At 42.4% G+C, this 20,282-nt stretch overlaps 3 protein-coding genes across 15 annotated transcripts; 1 reads left to right on the forward strand and 2 right to left on the reverse strand.

Moving 5' to 3' along the window:
* Positions 1 to 1,072: 1,072 nt before the first annotated feature.
* Positions 1,073 to 11,168, reverse strand: MsrA (methionine sulfoxide reductase A). Of its 4 annotated transcripts, none has more exons than XM_025297658.1 (5): positions 11,004 to 11,168; positions 3,039 to 3,200; positions 2,701 to 2,821; positions 2,373 to 2,509; positions 1,073 to 2,141 (listed from the first exon to the last, which is right to left on the reverse strand). In XM_025297658.1, the coding sequence occupies exons 2-5, from the start codon at positions 3,194 to 3,196 to the stop codon at positions 1,904 to 1,906; spliced, it is 654 nt and encodes a 217-aa protein (XP_025153443.1). In that variant the 5' UTR covers positions 3,197 to 3,200; positions 11,004 to 11,168; the 3' UTR covers positions 1,073 to 1,903. The 4 variants fall into 4 exon arrangements, with proteins under 4 accessions (XP_025153443.1, XP_011154695.1, XP_019701190.1 ...); XM_011156393.3 differs by lacking the exon at positions 11,004 to 11,168 and adding an exon at positions 4,631 to 4,743; XM_019845631.2 differs by lacking the exon at positions 11,004 to 11,168 and adding an exon at positions 3,681 to 3,890.
* MYPT-75D (Myosin phosphatase targeting subunit 75D) lies at positions 6,393 to 15,997 on the reverse strand. 9 transcript variants are annotated; one of them, XM_011156397.3, is made up of 10 exons: positions 14,776 to 14,944; positions 14,398 to 14,682; positions 12,594 to 12,857; positions 12,195 to 12,497; positions 11,943 to 12,085; positions 11,743 to 11,868; positions 11,592 to 11,667; positions 11,294 to 11,511; positions 11,004 to 11,169; positions 6,393 to 8,503 (listed from the first exon to the last, which is right to left on the reverse strand). In XM_011156397.3, exons 2-10 carry the CDS (start codon positions 14,435 to 14,437, stop codon positions 8,178 to 8,180), a joined length of 1,662 nt encoding a protein of 553 aa, XP_011154699.1. In that variant the 5' UTR covers positions 14,438 to 14,682; positions 14,776 to 14,944; the 3' UTR covers positions 6,393 to 8,177. The 9 variants fall into 9 exon arrangements, with proteins under 9 accessions (XP_011154699.1, XP_011154700.1, XP_025153098.1 ...); XM_011156398.3 differs by having other exon boundaries at positions 14,390 to 14,682; XM_025297313.1 differs by lacking the exons at positions 14,398 to 14,682; positions 14,776 to 14,944 and adding an exon at positions 15,937 to 15,997 and having other exon boundaries at positions 6,393 to 8,374.
* On the forward strand, positions 14,903 to 19,527 carry LOC105192337 (transmembrane protein 42). 2 transcript variants are annotated; one of them, XM_011156404.3, is made up of 4 exons: positions 14,903 to 15,091; positions 16,410 to 16,543; positions 17,889 to 18,035; positions 19,132 to 19,527. In XM_011156404.3, exons 2-4 carry the CDS (start codon positions 16,415 to 16,417, stop codon positions 19,279 to 19,281), a joined length of 426 nt encoding a protein of 141 aa, XP_011154706.1. In that variant the 5' UTR covers positions 14,903 to 15,091; positions 16,410 to 16,414; the 3' UTR covers positions 19,282 to 19,527. The 2 variants fall into 2 exon arrangements, with proteins under 2 accessions (XP_011154706.1, XP_011154707.1); XM_011156405.3 differs by lacking the exon at positions 14,903 to 15,091 and adding an exon at positions 15,942 to 16,244.
* The last annotated feature ends 755 nt before the right edge of the window (positions 19,528 to 20,282 follow it).

The raw sequence follows: 20,282 nt of genomic DNA on the forward strand, positions 1-20,282 counted from the left end.
AGAAATTTTTTCATGGGGGTGCTGGTGTCGAAATTTCTTATGCTCATAACTTTTTTTTGAAAGGTGGGCACATGAAAATTTTTGTTGGACAAACGTGGATAAATCATGGACAATCCAGCGGTGCTTTGAAATTGAAGAAATATTTTCATAAGGGTGCTGGTGTCGAAATTTTTATTTGCTCATAACTTTTTTTTAAGAGATGGGCAAATGAAAATTTGTGTTGGACAAATGTGGACAAATCGTGGACAAACGAATGCTACTTGTTGTTTATGAAAATTCGAATTTGGGGATGTCAGCTTCACAGAGCTGCACTACGCTTGGTTTAGATTTTTATCTTTTTATAGGCTCATAAAATTAATCAGTTGTCATGTTTTCGCTAATAATACTCTGTTGATATTTTGCAAAATCTTTTTCTTATTATTCCATATTTGGTACTATGTATGTTTTTTCGAGTTACCCTTTGATATTCCGGCCACGATATTCTTAAGAGGGCGCTAATGCACAAAGCGAGATTTCTCTGGTACGTTAAATCTCGTAAGACTAACAATCTTTATTAGTACGTTGTCAGTGGCATAGTTAAAACAGTCATCGCTCTTAAATTACCGCCGGGCTCCTCGGGTCCTCTTTGCCAATACAAAAATTTACCTAGGGCTGACAATCTGTAATATTATCTCATCGATGGTTTTAGTTATAAGGTTAGTGAACCTTAAACTTACTATTAAGACTTGTTATTTTGAAGGATAATGAAAGAACAGCATACCCTTCAATAATTGCAAAAAAGAATATCTTAATATATTAATGATAGAAATAAGATTATTGTTATATAAAAAAAATGATGTTAATATGATTTTTGTATAATTTTTTTTGTTATGTGTGTAGTACATCAATTTATCTTACATCTAAAAATAGTAAAATCATTAGTGAAATAAGATTTTTGTAAGAATATTCTGCTGTTGTGAGGATCTTTGAATATTAAAATTGATTTAATATTTTAAGGTACAATATTGTTAAAGTTTTCTAATATATCATAAGTTTATAATTATTTCTCATATTTATTCATTACAGAGATTAAAAAGTTTATAAAATTTTATCTGGCGGAGGAGTAAGTGACATCATTACTTTTTTCCATTCCATAAATAAACAATCAATATCCTGCAAACGCTTATTTGACATAATTTAATCTTATCTATTCTCTAGTGTTTAGTTAAATAAGTATATATAACTCTGGCTCTATTTTAATAGCAACTTCATAAATAGATATTGAAATTAAATCATTGAAAGGGATCTAATGAACTCATATTTATTAATATTGTCGTCTTAGCATATCAGTATATAGAAAATAGTTACTGTAATTTTTATCATTTGCGAGTTAAAATTCCACAGCCATTTCGAACATTATACAAACTGTTAGAAGCAATTGTTCTTGCTTTTTTGAAATACATCGAATATTCTAATGATTACCGGTACTCGGCACAATAATAATGATATATCTTCTGTTTATTTACTTATAATCAGTACTCTGTGTATCCCTATGTCGCAAAAGGTTTTAAATTAATATCATATTAAAGTTCATTTGAACATCTTTCATCAACTTTTTATAATCCAACAATGTCTTAAAATTTTTATTAGAATTGAAAAAATATCTATACGAATATTAAAATAATCTCATTAAAATTAAGATTACGAGTCGTAGAACAATTTGTACATTACGCAGCAGAATTTAAAAACGAGTAATATAAATTTCAACTAATAATATTACAACAATACAGTATGAATAAAAAAATCTGTTTGAATATTATATATAATGCTTATTATCGCATTATAAAATCGTTATCGCAATAAATACGCCAAGCTGTAACATTTTTGTTCATGCAAATACGATCGACTAGCGTTTCTAGATCAGCTAACAATACAAACCGCTCCCTTGATTTTCAATAACATATTTCGTTACATATTGTGCTGCTTTTTCGCTAAGTCCTAAGTGCGGTAACTCCTGCTGGAACTGTTTGAGACTGACGGCACCCGCTATGTAGCCGTTTAACTTTGCTGCTAATGGAGATGTACGTAAAGCTTCCGGTGTGGTAAGTCCTGTGGTCTGGACCAACCACGGATGTTGTTGCAGTCGATATTTTTGATGATAACTGAAAAAGATGTACATATTTAATTTATTTGGCCATTAACATAATTAGATCCCTTTCAATGATTTAATTTCAATATCTATTTATGAAGTTGCTATTAAAATAGAGCCAGAGTTATATATACTTATTTAACTAAACACTAGAGAATAGACAAGATTAAATTATGTCAAATAAGCGTTTGCAGGATATTGATTGTTTATTTATGGAATGGAAAAAAGTAATGATGTCACTTACTCCTCCGCCGGATAAAATTTTATAAACTTTTTAATCTCTGTAATGAAGATTTCTCCAACCTCTCGCTGTTTCAATTCCTGCGATTCTGTAGCTAATGATCTTTGTTCTTCGTCATGATATAAAATTAGCGACATGTACTGAAAATTAAATTTCATTTATCGTGAGAATTATATGTGGATTGTGTAGATGCTGTTTAAGCATCATTATTTATTATATTTATTTAAAAATCTAACTTGTTCTTTTATGCTTTCTAAATAATTACTTCTAAATTACTAAAAATAATATACAATGAATAACTAACATCACAAACTAATGTGAAAGTCATTACCTGTCTTTTGATCTTGGTTGTCAGGCCATATTCATGATTATTCCAAAACAACTCCAGCAGATACGAATAGGATATTAATTCTGGATTGTATTCAATGTCAACAACTTCCGTATGATCTCCCCTGTAAATAAGGCATAAATATCAAGTATAATATTACTATACTTTGTCCAGATGTTGTGCTGATCTTTATTGACTCGTTTCAAAAGTTTAACTCGATTCACAATGATTTAACACAGTTTTTCTGATGTAAAAGAGTCTCATGTCATTTCGTTAGTTTTTTATCGACTATATATTCAATTCTTTAAATCTTAGAATATCATAGCATAACAGAAAAATACATGTCTTTGTAGATTGGAGAATCCTTGGTGCCACCGGCGTAACCCACGCAAGTCCTGATGACCCCGGGCAGTGCGCCGAACAGAGCATCGCCCGCCCAGAAGCAGCCCATACCGAAGGTCGCTCGCTTGCTCGCGACCTGCTCCGACTGCCTCGACATTTTGCTATACGGACAGAAATCGTAACGTTGAAAGATCGAGCAGCTGAGTGCCGCGCCGTACTGGTATGACGACATGGAACAATTGTTGGTCCAAACAGCCCGCATCAGGCACGGCAGCATCGCTGCGATTACACGACAGGATCGCGACATTCTGGTATCGCGGGATCGCCCAAGTCTAAGTAGACTTGAGTGCCGGTTGAGGTTTCACCCGTCCTGGTTCGCCGCCATGCTCTGCGGTACTCCCACCGTGGCATACGTCGAACCGTTCGACGAACGGTACACGACGGACGCCGGCTTGAGACCGGCGGCTAAAATGCGTGAAACGGGAAGAAGAGGGAGAGCGGAGGACAGAGTGAGAAAAAAGATTGGGATGTCAGGATGCGACAGGATGATAATCAAATCAAGGACAGATCAAATGTGTCGGAGGAAACGCGATTCGAGTATCGTCGTTGCTACGAATTACCGCAAACTGTCGACAACATACGTTTCTCGCGACGCTGAGTGACGAGTGAATAATAATAGCATCGACGGCGGCAGGGTGGGTGGTTTGGGCGCGCACGTGCCAGGAAGCACGAAAGTCGAGCGAGAGTTCGATGGATTGAACTTCGAGTTCGCGGAAGATCGAACGATCCTATCGCGGGTGATTTCAATTCTGAGCGGACGCGCCGCGCGCAGCTCGGTTTTTTCATCAGTAGTCTGCTTCTTGGGGATTACTATTAATCTTGCCCGCTAATCTTGAAATGACTGGCACAAAATAGTTTTTTTTTTGATCGAGTGTTGATAAGAGACACTCTATGGGCATCATGAGACCTTTTTTCGCGCACTTGGCGCAAAACGGATTGAACACTTGAATGGTGATTCTTCGATTGATCGGCGCTTGCTGATAATAACAGTTGCAATGATAAAATAATCGCACGGTTCTGATTCTGATATACTTGTTTTATATCTGGTAATTAATTATATTTCTAGTGACTAGAGTAAGTGTTTTAAGCCCTTGCGTTTATTTCATACGAGTCTGTCTAAATTGATCTTCAGGGAAAGCAAACATACATTATGTTGCGTGTTGGACGATGTTGGTTGATAAACGACAGAATGCCTGGGAATTCCAAAGTGATTTCAACACAAGGAATTAATGCCAAAGCGGATAACGAATGTAATCATCAGTATATTTGGAACTTGCCATCCACTTAGACATCCCTCGAACTCATTAAAGACCCTCAAATCCTTCAATCCAACGATGAATATGCAGAAGCTATATCGCTCAGGTACCGCGGAGTTCAAACATTAACGTGAATCTTTGCAAGTCACAAACATAAATATAAACACCTCTAGGTGTAAATATCTCGAAATTGCAATTTGAAAGACTCTGCATGATTTTGACTCGAGAAATTTTTCTTTTAGCGCAACGCAGCAAGTGCAAGCATATGCGTTTACCTCCAGCGGCGGAATGTGGCGATCCAACGAGAATAACGACTGCTGCTATCGGCGCAAGTATGAACACACTGTTGCAAGAGGAAGAGGAGTTCTTGCGTAATTAGAAAAGCAAAGCTCACTGTGGCATGTCACGAGTAACATCCAGTTTTTATGCCCGTCCAGCGCGCCTCCCCACCGAGAATCGCTCTTTGAATACGTTTGGAAGCGCTGCAAAATACACCAAAGAAGTAGCGCAATGTCGCATTGTGATACATTACGAGTGTATTTGGAGAGATGTTATTAACGCGAACGCTACTATTAGTGACGTCATAATAGCGTTTGTTAGAGTGATTATCTAACTGTGCGATTAGCTTTAGCGCAAAATTGCCTCTCCCCGAATGCACCTCTAGTCAAACGAGCGGATCATAGAGACGTTCAGAGCAAACTAAAATTTTTGTCAAACCACCCTCGTCCTTTTCCGAAAGCGAAGTTCGATCCGTTCTTGTCCTTCGTCGTAAAAATCTGCAAGAGCACGTTGAACATCGAACACGTGAGCGATATATAAATATGCATGAATGCATATTGATAAGAACTTCAATTAGCGCAAATTCAGCGCGAGCGACATCGACAGACATCATTAAAAATTTATCGTCGATGGCAAACATTTGGATTGTGTTCGCCTCTCGTCGCCTTGCGGAGCGAAATTTCTTCCCGAGCGGGAAATAAATTGTGCGCGATATCATTAATTTCCTGATGCAAATGAATACCGTCGAGTCGAGAGGTCCCTTCGGTTTCGCTTTTGTGTTAAATATTTGAAACGATAACGCATTCAAGTGCAGAGATAAAGCGCGCTTTTAATTAATTAAACACGGCACCGGTATAAGAGTTATACATGAGCAAGCAGCGAGCGATATCGATCTTATCGGGATTAATTATCCACCGAAACGTTTGTACGCTACGTCTGTCTCTCTTCCGCCGCGCTGGCTGAGAAGGAACAGAGACAGAGAGAGAGAGAGAGAGAGAAAAATCTCGCCTGTGACAGAATCGCGCGCGAACGATTTTCCGCTCAAGTATTGTCGAGGATGTAATCCGAGGCAATTTTATATTATTTCACCACGACATATTGTTCCATCGTTCTCTCGTCATCGCACTCTCTTATTTATATTTCACACTGCGCCAATGACCAATTATGCTCGCTGTAATGAGATTCAATAAAGCGCAGCGGTTGCATCAGAAGAGACGAGCGATGTACATTTGATTAAATCAATTTGCAATTGGGACTCGACTGATGTAATCCTACTCTTCTGACCGTTAAGCCACCGCACGTGTCCTTATCAACCCGTGAGTGCGATCACGCGCGGTAATCATCCAGCCGGCCGATACGTATTCAGTTCCTGACCCACTCTATGCGTCCGCTCTCGCGCGCCCGACTCTTGTCTCGTTAACGGCATTGAAACGATGCACAAAAGTGTTGCAGTGACGAAATGCGGCTATTTCTGAGAAAAATTCAAAGTGTCGCTCTTTTTATCTCCTCGCGCGCTGTAATGTGCATATTAATGCGCAATATGCGTTATTAATAATCGCAGAATATGCAAGTCGATCGTGCCTGTGTGACACGTGACAAACGAAGGAGTCAATTGATAACGGCGATGAGATAAATTTTTCATATCGGTGAATTTACGTCTATTTGCTGATATGTCGCAATTGGTTTGCTCTATTCGGATTCGCGCCTTGTGACAACATACGCACACATGGACTCGTGAACAATAAACGATATAAAGTATTAACATATACAGAGAGTGACTTTATTTTATATAACGTTATTATATTACAATACAAGAAACATGTGGTGGATGTCACGTAAATTCATTTTCAATACAACCATTTAAAACAAATCAACTTTCACCGTAACATTCACATCGAAATCAAGTATGAACAATCATACGCCCTATGCAATCACGTCACATCACGCTCAATCGGAATCTCGGTATGGCATTATTATATATTGAAGATGTGCGATCAGCGCGATTGGAAGATCTCGAATAATTTGCGAATCACGCGAACACGGTCGTAAGGAAGGAAGCCGTGAGAAAGAGTCGCACGCGATTTTTTTGGCAACGCGTGCTTTATATCATGCGCCGTGGAAAGGTGAGTACGTGCATTCGTTTGTACTATGTATCCCCCCGCGGAAAGCTTGCCTCCCTCGTGTATCTATACAATTCGGTTGTGACTGATGGACCGACTGATTGGCCAGCGCGAAGCGCGGGTGTGTTCGGCAGGACAGATATTGTTATTTTACTTGACACACATTTTCCCGTACGCGCAATTCGAGATCGAGAAATAGAATGCTCGTTACCGGTTACGTTTTACTTTTGATTGTTCGATCGTCGCGCGGGAATATGCGAGCTTTACTCCGCGTAAAGCCTACATATACGTCATATATGTATTTCTCTCGAGCGTCGAACACTGGAAGAGTGAGACTGAACGAAACTTAAACGTCTTGCATCTCGACAAAGGCGCGTACCAACACAAGTGCGAAAAATTGTAAATCAGTGATGTACGTGTGCGTGGCTCGCTTGTACGCAGAAACAAGGAATTCAGTGTGTGTGTTGCGTCTACGATAGTCATAATATAGATAAATACTACATATCAAAAATTTACAAATAATCTTTAAATCGATATAAAAAACAGTTTTCACTTAATTCTTACAGCTAGAGTCTTATAAAAAACATTGGAAGATGTTTGATAAGTCTTATATGCTTTTGTTTTCTCTTTTCTTTTCTTCTTTCTTTTTGCGGAGATACGTACTATATAAAATCCGAATCTAGGTAGTACCTACGAAAAAATGCAATACATTCCTTACTCGCTAAATGTAGTCGCTCTATACATTTCTCTTACGTAACAATAAATAAGGTAAAACTCTTTACAATACTTAATTCTTAGGCGCCGGGAAATTTGTAAATAACTCGATAATGCAAATATACCCCTCTGCGAATGTAAGTACACGTTCTCTACTAAGTTCACGTCGTAACGTTACCTAAGGTGTTCTCAATGATTGGAACGGTAAGATTCAAACTTATCCGAGCGTCGCAGTCGCGCGCGCGCGCGCACGGATCTGTTCGTTACGATTTTAAGTACACCGCCGTTCGATACCGCGATATCAAAACGATAGTTGTTTTGATTTTAAAGCTAATTTTCCTCTTTCCTACTCCGCGAGAATAACTTGTCAATACGCGCCGCCGCGGATTTTATCTGTCAATGTACATACATCGCCAAGGATACGCAGAAGAGAAGATTGCGACGTCCTCGGAAAAGATTGCGAAATTGCGTGAGATTTAACAACACGAGCGTATTGACGGTTTCCCCGAGCAACACCGATAGCTAATCGCAGGAACACGCTTTCGTTTGTTTCCGCAATGATTCGCAAAGTATAATTTCTAACGACGAAAAGACGGGGAAGATACGAGGTTGTTGTCGTTCCTGTGGTCGCCGTCTTCGTCGTCGTCGTCGTCGTCGTCGTCGTCGTCGTCGTCGTCGTCGTCGTCGTCGTCGTGAAAGCCCATATATATTACATGACGGTACAGCAGCTCTTCTCCGAGTGATTATCGCCCACGATTTCGCTAGTGTTGCCGGTGAAACGTTGAAAGTCATCGGTGCTGAGGTCGGAATTGGAGATGGACGAGACCGGCATCGGTATACCATTCCCATTGGCGTCTAGGGAGCCGCCGGATATGTGCCGATTCTGCGCCCGCTGCTTCTTCAGATCTGACAAGGATTTGACGAAAACAACGGACACGTGAATGTTGATCTTGCCGTTGTTATCGCCGGTATCGGCCGCGTAAATCGGCGCCGGCTGCTGGCCGCCGAGCGTAGCTGAGTCAGGCCCTGTCACTGCTGTCAGGCAAACACGTAAATCCAATGTGCTACTTCACACTGGTCAAGAGCGCCGACTTTTCGATCGACGATAATTGCCGCCCCTTTTCCGTTTCCCGCCACCTTAATCATCCCCCTTTCTCTATGTCCCTAGGCACCGGTCACAGTTAAAAAAAAAAGAAAAACGAGGGTGTCAACTATGAGACTCATGCGCCAAGCCGGACATGCAATTCTTTCTCAGCAATTCTTTCTCAGCAATAAGCGGCAAACATTGCATCAAGAAGGGCCATCATACGCACATCGCTGTACATACACAGTGTGTTGCTAAACGATATTCAATATCATTGCGTTTCGCGCAAGTGAAATCAATGAATATAATATGTAGATATATATGTATAGAGAGGGAGAGAGAGAGAGAGAGAGAGAGAGAAAAGGGAAAGGAGAGAAAGAGAGGGGGGAAAAAAAGAGAGAAAAAGGAGAAAGAAAATAGAGTTGGAAGCAGAGAGGGAGAAAAGAAAAAAAGAGAAAACGATAAAAAACACGGCCGTTGCGTTACAGAGAACAGGAACAGCTGGCTCAACGACTACGATATATCTGTGCGTTTTCGTATTTTTTACTATAAGATGAAATTCCTTCCTTTTAATAGTATAGACTATTCAGTCCAATAATAATATATACTATAAACGGTCGGTCTAATTATATATACTTGCGCGTTATTCGTTATGTAGTAACGAGACATTGGTGATTACAATTTGTCATTGGTACTCAATGAAGAGAATGCAGTGATAATTCCAGAATAATTCGTCTAGAGCGATGTTACCGTCCGGGTGGAGGTGGAAGTAATGTAGTAAAGAAAGGTGTTCGTTGGAGATTTATCCACCAATGACTTGTCACCACTAAGTCTGATATGTTTCCTTTATTGTTCAAATTGACTACTTCGGATAATAGAGAGCGGAGTGATCCAGTCACGCACGCACATTCGAGTACGTAAAGATAAAATGGATATAAAGCATTCGCTGTGTGGATTAGCGGAAAGTTTCACTAACAGTTTCCAATACGAGACGTAGAATTTGTCGAAACGAGTACATAAAAATTCGATATAACTGCGATCAGTTTTAGATCCATGCTTTTATATATAGGCTCAGAATTCGCCCGTCATACTACGAGCGCATCATCCGGCAGAAGTTTGCCAAACAGTAACAGTCTTCTAAGTACGTACTTATATTCTAAAGAAAAGAAAAAAAAAAAAAAAAAGACTTGCACATGGTACAATATGTATAAAGAGTATAGAATATTTGTCATCAATTCTACTTATCGCGTGCCCTACTAATGCGGCGTGTATACAGTTCTCTAAATCGCCTGGACTCTAGTTTACGTAAGAAAGTACAGAAACATCTCGACATACCTATAGTGGATATCGGTACATTTGATTATTTATTCTGTGTTGCGCTTTGCGTGGCCGCTAAGCTTTGCTAACACGCGGGCCACACGATGACGATACGCTCAAGAAGCTAGTTAACCACTTAGGCCTTGCCAAAGAGATTCGGTGTGTGGAAAAAGCGAAATGTATGTGTGGTGTGTGTACGTGTACGTTGAGTATATACGTGTTTTAACATGTGTAAGAACACTTTTAGAGAGAAAAATGCATTGTGTATGCGTAGCACATGTAAATACTTAGGGTACGTACATTATGAGCGACTAACTCTCGACGCAGAGTCTGCGTCGTGACGTGTATGGATACGAAAAAAAGGTAACATAATTAAGAATGCATTGTTACAAATCGTGAAATGTAATAATTAAAGAAATAGGAAAGTGACGTAGAAAACTAACCTCGCAATTATTCAGGAGCACGCAGTAGTGAAAAGAAAAGAAAAGCTGGTAAATAATCGACAGCTAACACAGTGAGTTCAACAGAGTACATTCATGGGGGATCGACTGTTTTGCAATTGACAGATCAATATAGTCTCTAAATAGTCTAAGGATTATTCGATTCTCCGGGGTTGCTTCCTTTTTATTCTCTCTCTTATCAGTGTGCATAAAATTTTGCCTATTGACGTACAAACATACGAAGATGTGTCCGTTTATTTTTCGGACTTGTCCTCTCACACACGTACGCGCGCGCGCGCACACACGCACGCACGCACGCATGCACGCACGAGGTACGTAATATTCATGTACAAAACGATATTTATATAATTCTATAATCATTCTTGTTTTCTCTCTTCTCTCGGGAGTAATAATTCCCCGTGTTGTGTTCACAACGAACGCATGAAATGATCAAAGGAATTTACGTACATTTTTCGACCAAATTATGTTCGCATCAAACGTATTCGTAACTTCGGATACTATGAACCATATCATCAGCATGTGATATATGCACATGTGTGTACATACATCTGCAACTTTTGAATCTCCTGATCGAGGTATATACTTTCTGAAGTCATTTCGCACAAAGCTACCATTAACCACAGTATTCTACCGAACCACAACCAATGCAAGCAAGAATACATTTGGAATATACCTGAATCTTTATCAACATCTTCGTGAAGGAAAGACTCGTTGTCTTTTCCTTCGGGGCCTTTTCGCACCGCTGGCGTCAGTGCGCTAGAATCAGTCTCGTGGTCCCCTACTTCTTGCGTATTATTCTCCAATGGTGGGATACTAGGCGTGGGAGCACTAACGTACGTCTGAAATATATCCCACGGTGATTAGCATACGCTTATGCAGTGAAGCCGATCTTTAGCATTAATTTACATCTCGGAAAAGCGGGAAATACTTCGGTGTATTTTTAGGCGTCGAAGTTCGTTGTACCTGTTGCGCTTGTAACCTTAACCGAGCTTCCTCCTGAGCGTCTTTCTTCGTAGTGAGAACCTTGTCCCGGATAGATGTCCGACGTACGCTTTGTGTCCGTGTATTTATGCTCTGTGACCTACGTACTCGCCGTCCTTGTGCCTCACGAAGTCGTTTACTCTCTTGTTCCGTTTTCAATTCCACTATCCTCTCCCTGATTTCCGGATCCTCGCATATGTCTGCAGCGATAACAGTGAAAATGCAGAGGAATGAAGTAAAAAAGTATAGATCGAAATGACCCGGTCTCCCGAAATCTCACCTGCAGGGGTTTCGTCGTGTTTATTCTTCGCATTTAGGTCAGCTCCGTTTTGTACTAATAACTCAAGTACTTCCAGCTACGAACGCAACGAAAAATTATACATATGTACATTGTAATAACACGAATAAAAATCATTTCGATGCAAACTTACGTGTCCCCAACATGCAGCTGCGTGAACCGGTTGCCACTTATCATTGTCTTCCACATCCGTTGATACGTGTTGGTCAAGAAGAAATTCCACGACTCTCAGATAGCCATTTGCTGATGCAATATGAAGCTACAATAAAACTCGCGGTTTAGCTATGCGATCTCAAGTGTTGTATAATGCTGCGTAGAGATAAAGATACATACAGGTGTGGCACCTTGATGGTCCTTGTATTCAAGATCCCCCCCTAAGGAAGCGATCTTTTGTAAATCCCGTAGCATTTGAACCTCGGTCGATGCTCTTGTTTCGTCTATTAATTCTTGAGTAACTCCTCGCCTCGCCATTTCCCCTGTGTTGTGAGAAAATAATTTGTATAATTACAGCACACTTATAATTAAATGTAAACCACCATATCTTAAAAAATGTAAGGAACTTTGACGAGATTTTTTCTTTCCTACCTTCAATACAATCTAGCGTCTTCTCATCTTCGCAAATGTCATACGGCATATTGCCGTCAGCGTTAACAGCCAATAAATTCGCACCCCTGGCGATAAGGTATTTCACTAAGTGCAAATGACCACACGTAGCAGCGGCATGCAACGGTGTCCACTTCTCACTGTCCTCCGCATTCACATTAGCACCGAATTCAATGAGTAATTTCATCATTTCTTCGTTGTCATCTATGCAACATTGATGCAACGCTGTCAAGCCATCTTCGTTCGTCGAGTCAGGATTTACACCTTTCTTCAAGAGCCGTCTTACTGAAAGAAAGGAAGAAAATAGAATGTAAATGTCGGCGAAGCAATGCCTTGACAAATCGTCCAAGTTCTAAATAATACGCGCACTTTTCTTTTTACCTTCATCAATATCGTTTCTCGCAGCTGCTTCCAACAACATAACGCTATCGCTAAAGTATATGTGGCGTTTATTACTCGTATGCCTGGTCTGATGACGTAACCATTCCTTTTCACGTTGTCTCCATACTTTTAATTGTTGAAGTCTACGATGTCGTGCTAAATGCAACCGTTCTTGTGTCGTCAGTCTTTCGACATGTACCATTTCTGCTACTAACTCCGAGTGTTCCATCGTTAAGTGCTTGTAATTTTTGCAGGTATATTTACCTGTTCGCAAAAGGAAGAAAACAAATCACCATCGAGTTTAAATTCACACTCCTGCCAGGCACATATCACACATATACGAAAACATATCTTTTTCCCCACTATCTCAGAGAAATACTTTCTCAAACCATACATCAGAAGAATAAATTAATTGGCTTCAGAATGGTTAAACACGTAATAAATATTCTCAAGTCACAATTAAATATATTAGTTAAGGTTTTCTTGATACATTTGTCTCTAAATTTGTTGGCTAAATTTTAAAGTTAGCAGTCCCAAATGAGGACCGCAAAATTGTCATGAAAGAATAATGAAAGACAAAGCAGTTTTTTTTACCTTGATGTTTACAAAGCCAAGATCTCATTCGCAGATAACTTAAGAGTTTTTGATAAACACTGGATGTCATACTGGTATAATCAGAATTTTCAGTTATTTTTTCAATAATGCATACGAGACCTAACTGATTCTACCTCAGTTATCTGACAGAAATGATAGCATATTTTAACCTGATGCTCCAACAAACTTATCAAGCACTTAGGTAAGTAAACACACAATATTTGCACAAATGTTTCTACACGCTTACAAAAAGCTCTCCATGAATAGTGACAGCAACTTGATACTGATGTGTGTTTCCTTTCTAAGGTTGTGTACAGAGAGAGAGAGAGAGAGAGAGTACGTTTTTATAGAATATTTCTTGGAAAGGAAAACGGATAAATTTAAACCGAACGATTTCAAAGAAACATTTATAAATAGAACCATCGTATTCAACTCTAATTAGCTGTAAAGATTACTGGTGCTCTTGGAAGAAAGTAACATCTGACAGATGATGCATAAGTTTACAAGAAGAAATAAATAGCTCAAATGCAAAAAAGCAAGCTATAATATCGGTGCAAATTCTTTATAATTAGATATACTGTTGTACTTTGTACATTTTTATCTGAAATACAGCCAAGTTATGTATTTTCACACTAACTGGATCTAACATGTAAGATCTTTTTCAAGTACACAGACTATATGTATTATATATCCATAGCACACATTGCACATGTAGTAAACTCTCTATCCTTAATCTTAACAAGAAATGCACTACGTCATTAGATGCCACCAGGAATGTACATATTTAGACACTCCAACCTCACCTTGACTAGGTAAGGTTTATGTCTCAGAGATAATATGTGAAAAACAAGCATCTCGCTTATTACTCACCCAAGGAGTTTATCGAGTTTATTCTTCCCAAAGGAAAAGAAAGAAAAAATGTGGAGTACGACAAGCAGCAAGAATAAAGAACAGGGAAGGGGGAAATATGATATGAGAAAATGTAGTATTTATCAATGTAATGATCCTTTGAACTTTCAATAATTCATTGTCATTTCATGAAATCTTTCAATAACACCTAGTGACACAAAATCCAGCTATACGTATAAAGCACACAGGCAACACTCGTTCATTATTCGAGCACCGAATCGAGCACCTCGCTCGCGCGTTACTTTGCACACAATCACCGCGGAAAATTAGTCGATAGCATAATAAATCCGCACGTTCTCACGGGAATTCGTTCGTCGCGCAGCTCCTCGTGCGATCCTCATTGCACAGAAGAGACGATCAAACCGTGCGCGATCAATTCGGTGGCACGGCACAGTATCCCACAGTGTAACGTATCGCTGTCGAGCGGATGTATTTTACTTCCTGCCAATTATATCGCCTGGCGAGGCACCGAGAAGCCATCGCGTTCAAGGCCACAGGACTCGGCGCGCAGGGACGTGTATCGCGCAGGATCTCGCGAATAGGCCGTGAGAGACGGGTGTCCGCGCGGGAACGTGCATACACACGGCTACGGGCGAAAAGAAAGAGAAAGAGACAGAGATATCGAGCTCGCCGATCGGCGAGCGGCCGAAAATCGACGAGTAAACGCATTTTTACTTACGTATGCGAGCGCGCGGCTAGACATGCGGCGGCGGCGGCGGCGGTGGCGGTGGCGGTGGCGACAGTCCGCTTTCCTTCTCCCCCTTTTCTCTCCGCGCTCGCTTATGTGCGAAAGCGGAATGTAACGAGTGACGACGACGACGACGACGACAACAACGTATTCGCGAGCGACGAGGACGAGGGCACGGACTCGCACGAGGACTGTCGGACGCACGACGACGACGGCCGCGGCGATTCATTCACTTGGCATTTTCCGCGCCTGTCCATCACGAAGAATAACACGGCATAATCGTGCGCCGGGTGTGCGACAAGCTGCGGTAAGTCGCGCGAACGCGCGGGCGCGCGCGCGCGCGCGCGCGCGCGTGTCTCACGAGATACGGTACGCGGCCACCTCTCGGTGGCGAGAATTCGCTCGCGTTCCTCGTGCTTGCCAGCGCGTGCAAGCCGCGGAAACGTCTACCTGTCGGTCGCCATTTTTAAACTACCTGCGAGAGATCGCCCGCGCACGCGCACGCCTCGCCTCGTCTTGCTCCGTCTGTTCGCGACCTGGCACTACCGTTCACCGTTCAGCCGACCGACCGGCCAACCGATCGACGACTCGACTAGAGCTTGCTCCGTTCGCTCGCTCGCTCGCTCGCTCGCTCGAAACGAATCAGACAGATGACGAGCGTGCGCTTAATTATTGCGATCGCGATCACGATCGCTCGCGATCCGCGGATGTTTGCGCGCGCGGGAGCCTCGGCGACTCGCGCTGCTTCCTCGCCTGCTTGCCTCGCGACGATCGCACACGCAGGCTGCAAATAAAGTCGATTGCGTAACCGTTCTGCATCGAGCCTCCAGCCGGTCGATAAGCGACAACCGCCGAGTCTCTCTCTCTCTCTCTCTCTCTCTCTCTCTCTCTCTCTCTCTCTCTCTCTCTCTTCGTCGCTCATGCTGAGCGCGACATCGCGTTCACGCCCGGAATGTTCGATTGACAACCAGCTGATTGACGAAGCGCGCGCGCGCGATCTCACCGCACGTCACGTCTGTCCCTGGGGACTACTCTTCCAGACGATACGTGAAGGGCTCGAAACGGAGAACGCACCTGTCTTTCTCAATGTCTGCCCGACTTGAGCGCTAGATGCTTCTCTGTCAGTCATACGTCGCGTTCGAGGAAACTTACCGCAGGTCGCGCTGTTCGTCTCGTGTTGTACCTCGTCATGCTGCATATTTGCGTAATTAGTTTCTGTCAAATTACAAATTCCAGTCATGCTCGAAAACGCCGCGCGTCCGTCGTCGTCGTCGTCGTCGCGTCAGAGCGCATGCTCTTACAGTGACTCAATGTTGCAACCGCCGCGATTCTCATCTGTCATTCACGGATTGATCATCGGCTGCGTGCGATCGTGCTCGATATCGACTACCTCGTCTTCGCCGTCGTCGGCATCGACCTCATCTGCTTGTTAATCCAGCGTGAGCAGATAAGAGCTGCCGGTAAGCGAGCTTTTATCGCGCACCTTGCTCTCTCTCTCTTTCTCTTTCTCTCTCTCTCTCTCTCTCTCTCTCTCTCTCTCTCGCGCGCGCGTACGTTTTCCTCATTCGAGAGCGGCCTTGGCTTGTCAATCTCATCACGTCTAGATATTCTCGTCTCGTTATCAGCCGATATGGAGGGGCACCGGCATGGCGACGGTGTTGGCGGCAGCGGGGCACATCTCGCGGTGGTGGCTGGCATTTTTGCGACCGGCGGCAGTCTTCTGGGCAAGCTCGCCGGTGGCGCTGATGCATCGTCGCTGGTAAGTTGGCGGTAGATTCGAATCCGGAGGAGGTGCGAGTGAAAGTATCGAGCGACTGACTGGTTCCGGGGCCGCGCGAGAGATCTCCCTTCGTTTCCTTCACACGCACAATTCGTAGTCGTGAGCTTTTCGCAACCGCGTGACCTCGAGAGTAACGCCGGAGCGGCCAGGATTTTATGCGCAATCGGGCGCACCGTTGTTTGCGTCCGGTGCGGCCACACTCGCGCGGAGATCTCGGAAAATATAAGGCGGTCGAATCGCGCCGTTGACTGTGTGTAATCGGATTCTCTGATGCGTATCTCGAGTATTGTAGAGAAACTTGAGAGAAACCGCCGAGCGCGAGCGCAACGAGCGCAACATCAACGCACCTTTGCTGGCGATTTGTATTTGTTATGTACCCGATTGCGCGCGCTGGATATCATAGAGAGAGAGATAACCGTCGAGATAAATTCAATGAAGTCGTTCGAATGCTCGACTAGCATTCTCAATTTGAGTTGATCTTCATGATTAACGCAACCCCTTACGATCGATGTAACGGCGGAGAACGCGTTTATGTCTGTTATCGTCTAGTTTTAATTTCACCTTTTTGGTACGAGCGTCGATTTTAGTCGACCAGCCGCCAACAGACATATTCCCAGGTAGAACAGAAAATCACGATGACATGAAAATGACATCAAAATAATGAGAAAAACTCTTTTTCTCATCATGATTCGGTCATTTTCTTGTCATTTTGATGTCATCATGATTTTTTGTTCCACTTGGGTTCCAGGCAGAACAGAAAATCATGATGACATCATCAAAATGACGTCAAAATGATGAGGAAAATTTTTTCATCATGACTCGGTCATCTTTTCGTCATTTTAATGTCATCATGATTTTCTATTCTGCCTGGGATGTCGGCTGTTAGGCATTTATTAATGTTCATATCAACATGTAATTTTTACCTGAACTTTCAAAATTATTTTCTCTTTTTATCAAAAGCAAATTATATATACACATTGGTAATAGTTTATTATAAAATACATGTATATGAAAGTATCTCGCGCTTGTTCTCGGTCGTCTAATCTAAAGTATGATAACATTATACGGCGGACGAGCGCCGTACCGGAAAGGTTAAAACACTCGTAAAGAACGTTCTGCGGAAATCGTAAGGCGTGACTTTTATATTTTTGCTCGCTTTATCCTTTTCTCTCTCTCTCTCTCTCTCTTTCTCTCTTTTTATCGATACACGTTAACGCGCTATTTGACCATGATTCATCGCGAATCTGGCGCAAGTTGCTCGCTCGTTTGGAAACGAGGTAACGCGTGTCGCATTAAACAAAGGGTTTTCATCTTTTTGCAAAAGCCGTCGTTGTTGCTCAAAGCAGCGCTCCTGGCTCTTATGATCACGTGCAACACCGTGGGATGCACGTTTTTTGTCAAAGCGCTCAACGGCAGCGGATCCTCATTACCGGTGACGGTCGCCAGCGCAGCCACGAATTATGTTTGTTCGGTGAGTCGTTAAATGATCAGAATTGCTTTCACACAATTCTCACCGGATCTCCCCTTCATCGAGCGTCGAATCCGTCGGCGACGAACCCGTCTCTGAGAGAATATGAGAGAATATGAGAATATACATTCGCGCCCGCGCTACTCTCTGCGTCTGTTCGTCTACGCTCCACGTCAAGACTAATGCACATTTCCGTGCGTCGGTTCGCAAAGAGTGAAAGTTGTTTGGCTAACTAGACGCAATTCCGCGAACATGCACAATGCGGTCACAGCAATTATATGTCGACAGTTACGTGGCGATCGAACGAGAACAGCGCGATATGATTGAAACGCAATCTCGCGACGGCGGTTGCATTGTGAACGCGCGGGGAAACGCGCCTATCGGAATTATTAACGCGACAAATAGCGACAAATATTATATATTCACGCCGGCACTTTCAATGACACGCCGTTCTCTCCGCCGTGTTACACGTTACAAGAACAACGACGATTATTCGTCTCGCGTCGCGCGTTTGACGTCGAAATTATCGAGATCCTTGCGCGAGAGGCGAAGCATCGTCCCTCCCGTTAATTGTACGTAATCCTGACGACACCTAATGTCGTAGTACTGTCGCGCGTATATTGTACGCAGTGTTGAACTCGTAACTGTTGAGCGGAAGTCGCGCGTTCAATTCCCATACGTGCTCGCGCTGTGAAGCGACACCGCGCGCGTATCGATTGTGTCGGCGCGAAGTGTGTTAAACATTCACGAGATCAAGTTTGAGTTCGCGAGGATATAGGCACTTCAACTTAAGAGTGTCACCGACGGGCATCCTTCGGAAAAGAGGTTAAATCCGTCGTGTAGTATACATCGTGCCGTCGTGTAGTATATCGACTATGCCCAACACGTGGCTCGCGCTAATAACGCGCTCATTGATCTTCGATATCTCGCGTTTCTTTCACCGCTCGAGCTGTCGGAAGGCGCGCGAGCATATCGGCAAACTCGGCGAAGAAGCCTTGGAAGACTCGCGTCAATCAGTCGTAGAATCGTAGAGTCGTAGAATCGGGGCTTGTAAAGGGGCGTTAGCTAAATACGTATTTCCCGCTTTTCTCGTTTGAAGGCTCTCGTGGGCTTCGCCGTCTTTGACGAGTCGACGTCGTTGCTTTGGTGGTGCGGCACTTCCTTGGTACTTCTCGGCCTGGCTCTGACCTGTTATGTTCCCGTCGAAAAGGGTACTTCCGCCGTTGAGACGAGATTGAAACAACAGTAACCGGCGACGGGCACTCTCTCACGCTAAAAGCAAAGGGCGGAGATCCTACGACAGAACAGGGCTTACTTCCTCTTCCCTATTAACACCGCTAATATTTATCTTGTCCTCATGATCGTCGCGGACCAACACGATCGACCAGAGACACTGGCCGTCCTCGAGGAATTGTGATGTACAAAACACAAGTATTAGTAGGCTACTTTAACATGTAAAAAGGGCTGTGTCGAATATATGTGTTAAATGATGTAATTGTATACGTATTAAAAAGTATTATATTTAAGATTATAAATAAGTACTATTGCAAATAAAACTGTACGCGTGCCCCTCTCCTGTTACATATATTTATAGTGGATCTTCTACGTAAGTTGAGAATATAATTTTAGAACGATGCACACGGCGATGTAATCGTTCGCGTATATTTTAAGGGATGACGTCCCTTAATATGCGCATATATGACATTATATTATTAGCGCGAGTAGCGCGATATACACACACACACACACACACACACACACACATACACGATGTGTAATTTGCCGTGTGACATTTCCAAGTGGATAAAGATATAAATATTTTTTTATCAGATTGCGCTGAGAAATGTATTCCGCGCTCTTCTTCCGTCCGAAGAGATGTGCTCGAGTGGATTAATCTGAAATTCATATTTGACGGGCTTCATGCTTAGAGCTATGTACAGTCACGTGGAAAATTGGAATAAAAAAGCGATAGCAAAACGATGGCAAAACGTGCGATAGCACGTTTAAAATACGTGAGAAAATTCCGTCTTAAAAATAAAGACCAGTGCTAAAAAGATGAAAGTACACCTTAGAAGCAAGATTGTACGCATTCTTTTTTATGTATAATACGAGATAATACAAGTACGATAATACGAGGTACGTGCACGTGTTACTTGGAATTCTCTTATAGATTTTCGTCCATGAAATTAATACAAAGAGAAAGCACACGGTGTTTATATTTACGCTGCGATCGCGTCTAATATTTGGATA

Source organism: Harpegnathos saltator, unplaced genomic scaffold (assembly GCF_003227715.2).
Source record: "Harpegnathos saltator strain DR-91 unplaced genomic scaffold, Hsal_v8.6 scaffold1, whole genome shotgun sequence".
NCBI classification, from domain to species: Eukaryota; Metazoa; Arthropoda; class Insecta; order Hymenoptera; family Formicidae; genus Harpegnathos; species Harpegnathos saltator.

Excerpts from the sequence above, each read along its gene's own strand:
- MsrA (XM_011156392.3), bottom strand. The coding sequence starts at position 3,346 with ATGTCGCGATCCTGTCGTGTAATCGCAGCGATGCTGCCGTGCCTGATG. Across the intron at positions 2,822-3,038 it reads TCTCCAATCTACAAAGACAT|GGGAGATCATACGGAAGTTG; the intron begins GTATTTTTCTGT and ends CCTTATTTACAG. Across the intron at positions 2,510-2,700 it reads CAACCAAGATCAAAAGACAG|TACATGTCGCTAATTTTATA; the intron begins GTAATGACTTTC and ends TTTAATTTTCAG.
- MYPT-75D (XM_019845630.2), bottom strand. The coding sequence starts at position 13,257 with ATGACATCCAGTGTTTATCAAAAACTCTTAAGTTATCTGCGAATGAGA. Across the intron at positions 12,086-12,194 it reads GACGCTAGATTGTATTGAAG|GGGAAATGGCGAGGCGAGGA; the intron begins GTAGGAAAGAAA and ends CTCACAACACAG. Across the intron at positions 11,869-11,942 it reads ACCATCAAGGTGCCACACCT|CTTCATATTGCATCAGCAAA; the intron begins GTATGTATCTTT and ends GTTTTATTGTAG.
- LOC105192337 (XM_011156404.3), top strand. The coding sequence starts at position 16,415 with ATGGAGGGGCACCGGCATGGCGACGGTGTTGGCGGCAGCGGGGCACAT. Across the intron at positions 16,544-17,888 it reads GCGCTGATGCATCGTCGCTG|CCGTCGTTGTTGCTCAAAGC; the intron begins GTAAGTTGGCGG and ends TTTTTGCAAAAG. Across the intron at positions 18,036-19,131 it reads CCACGAATTATGTTTGTTCG|GCTCTCGTGGGCTTCGCCGT; the intron begins GTGAGTCGTTAA and ends TCTCGTTTGAAG.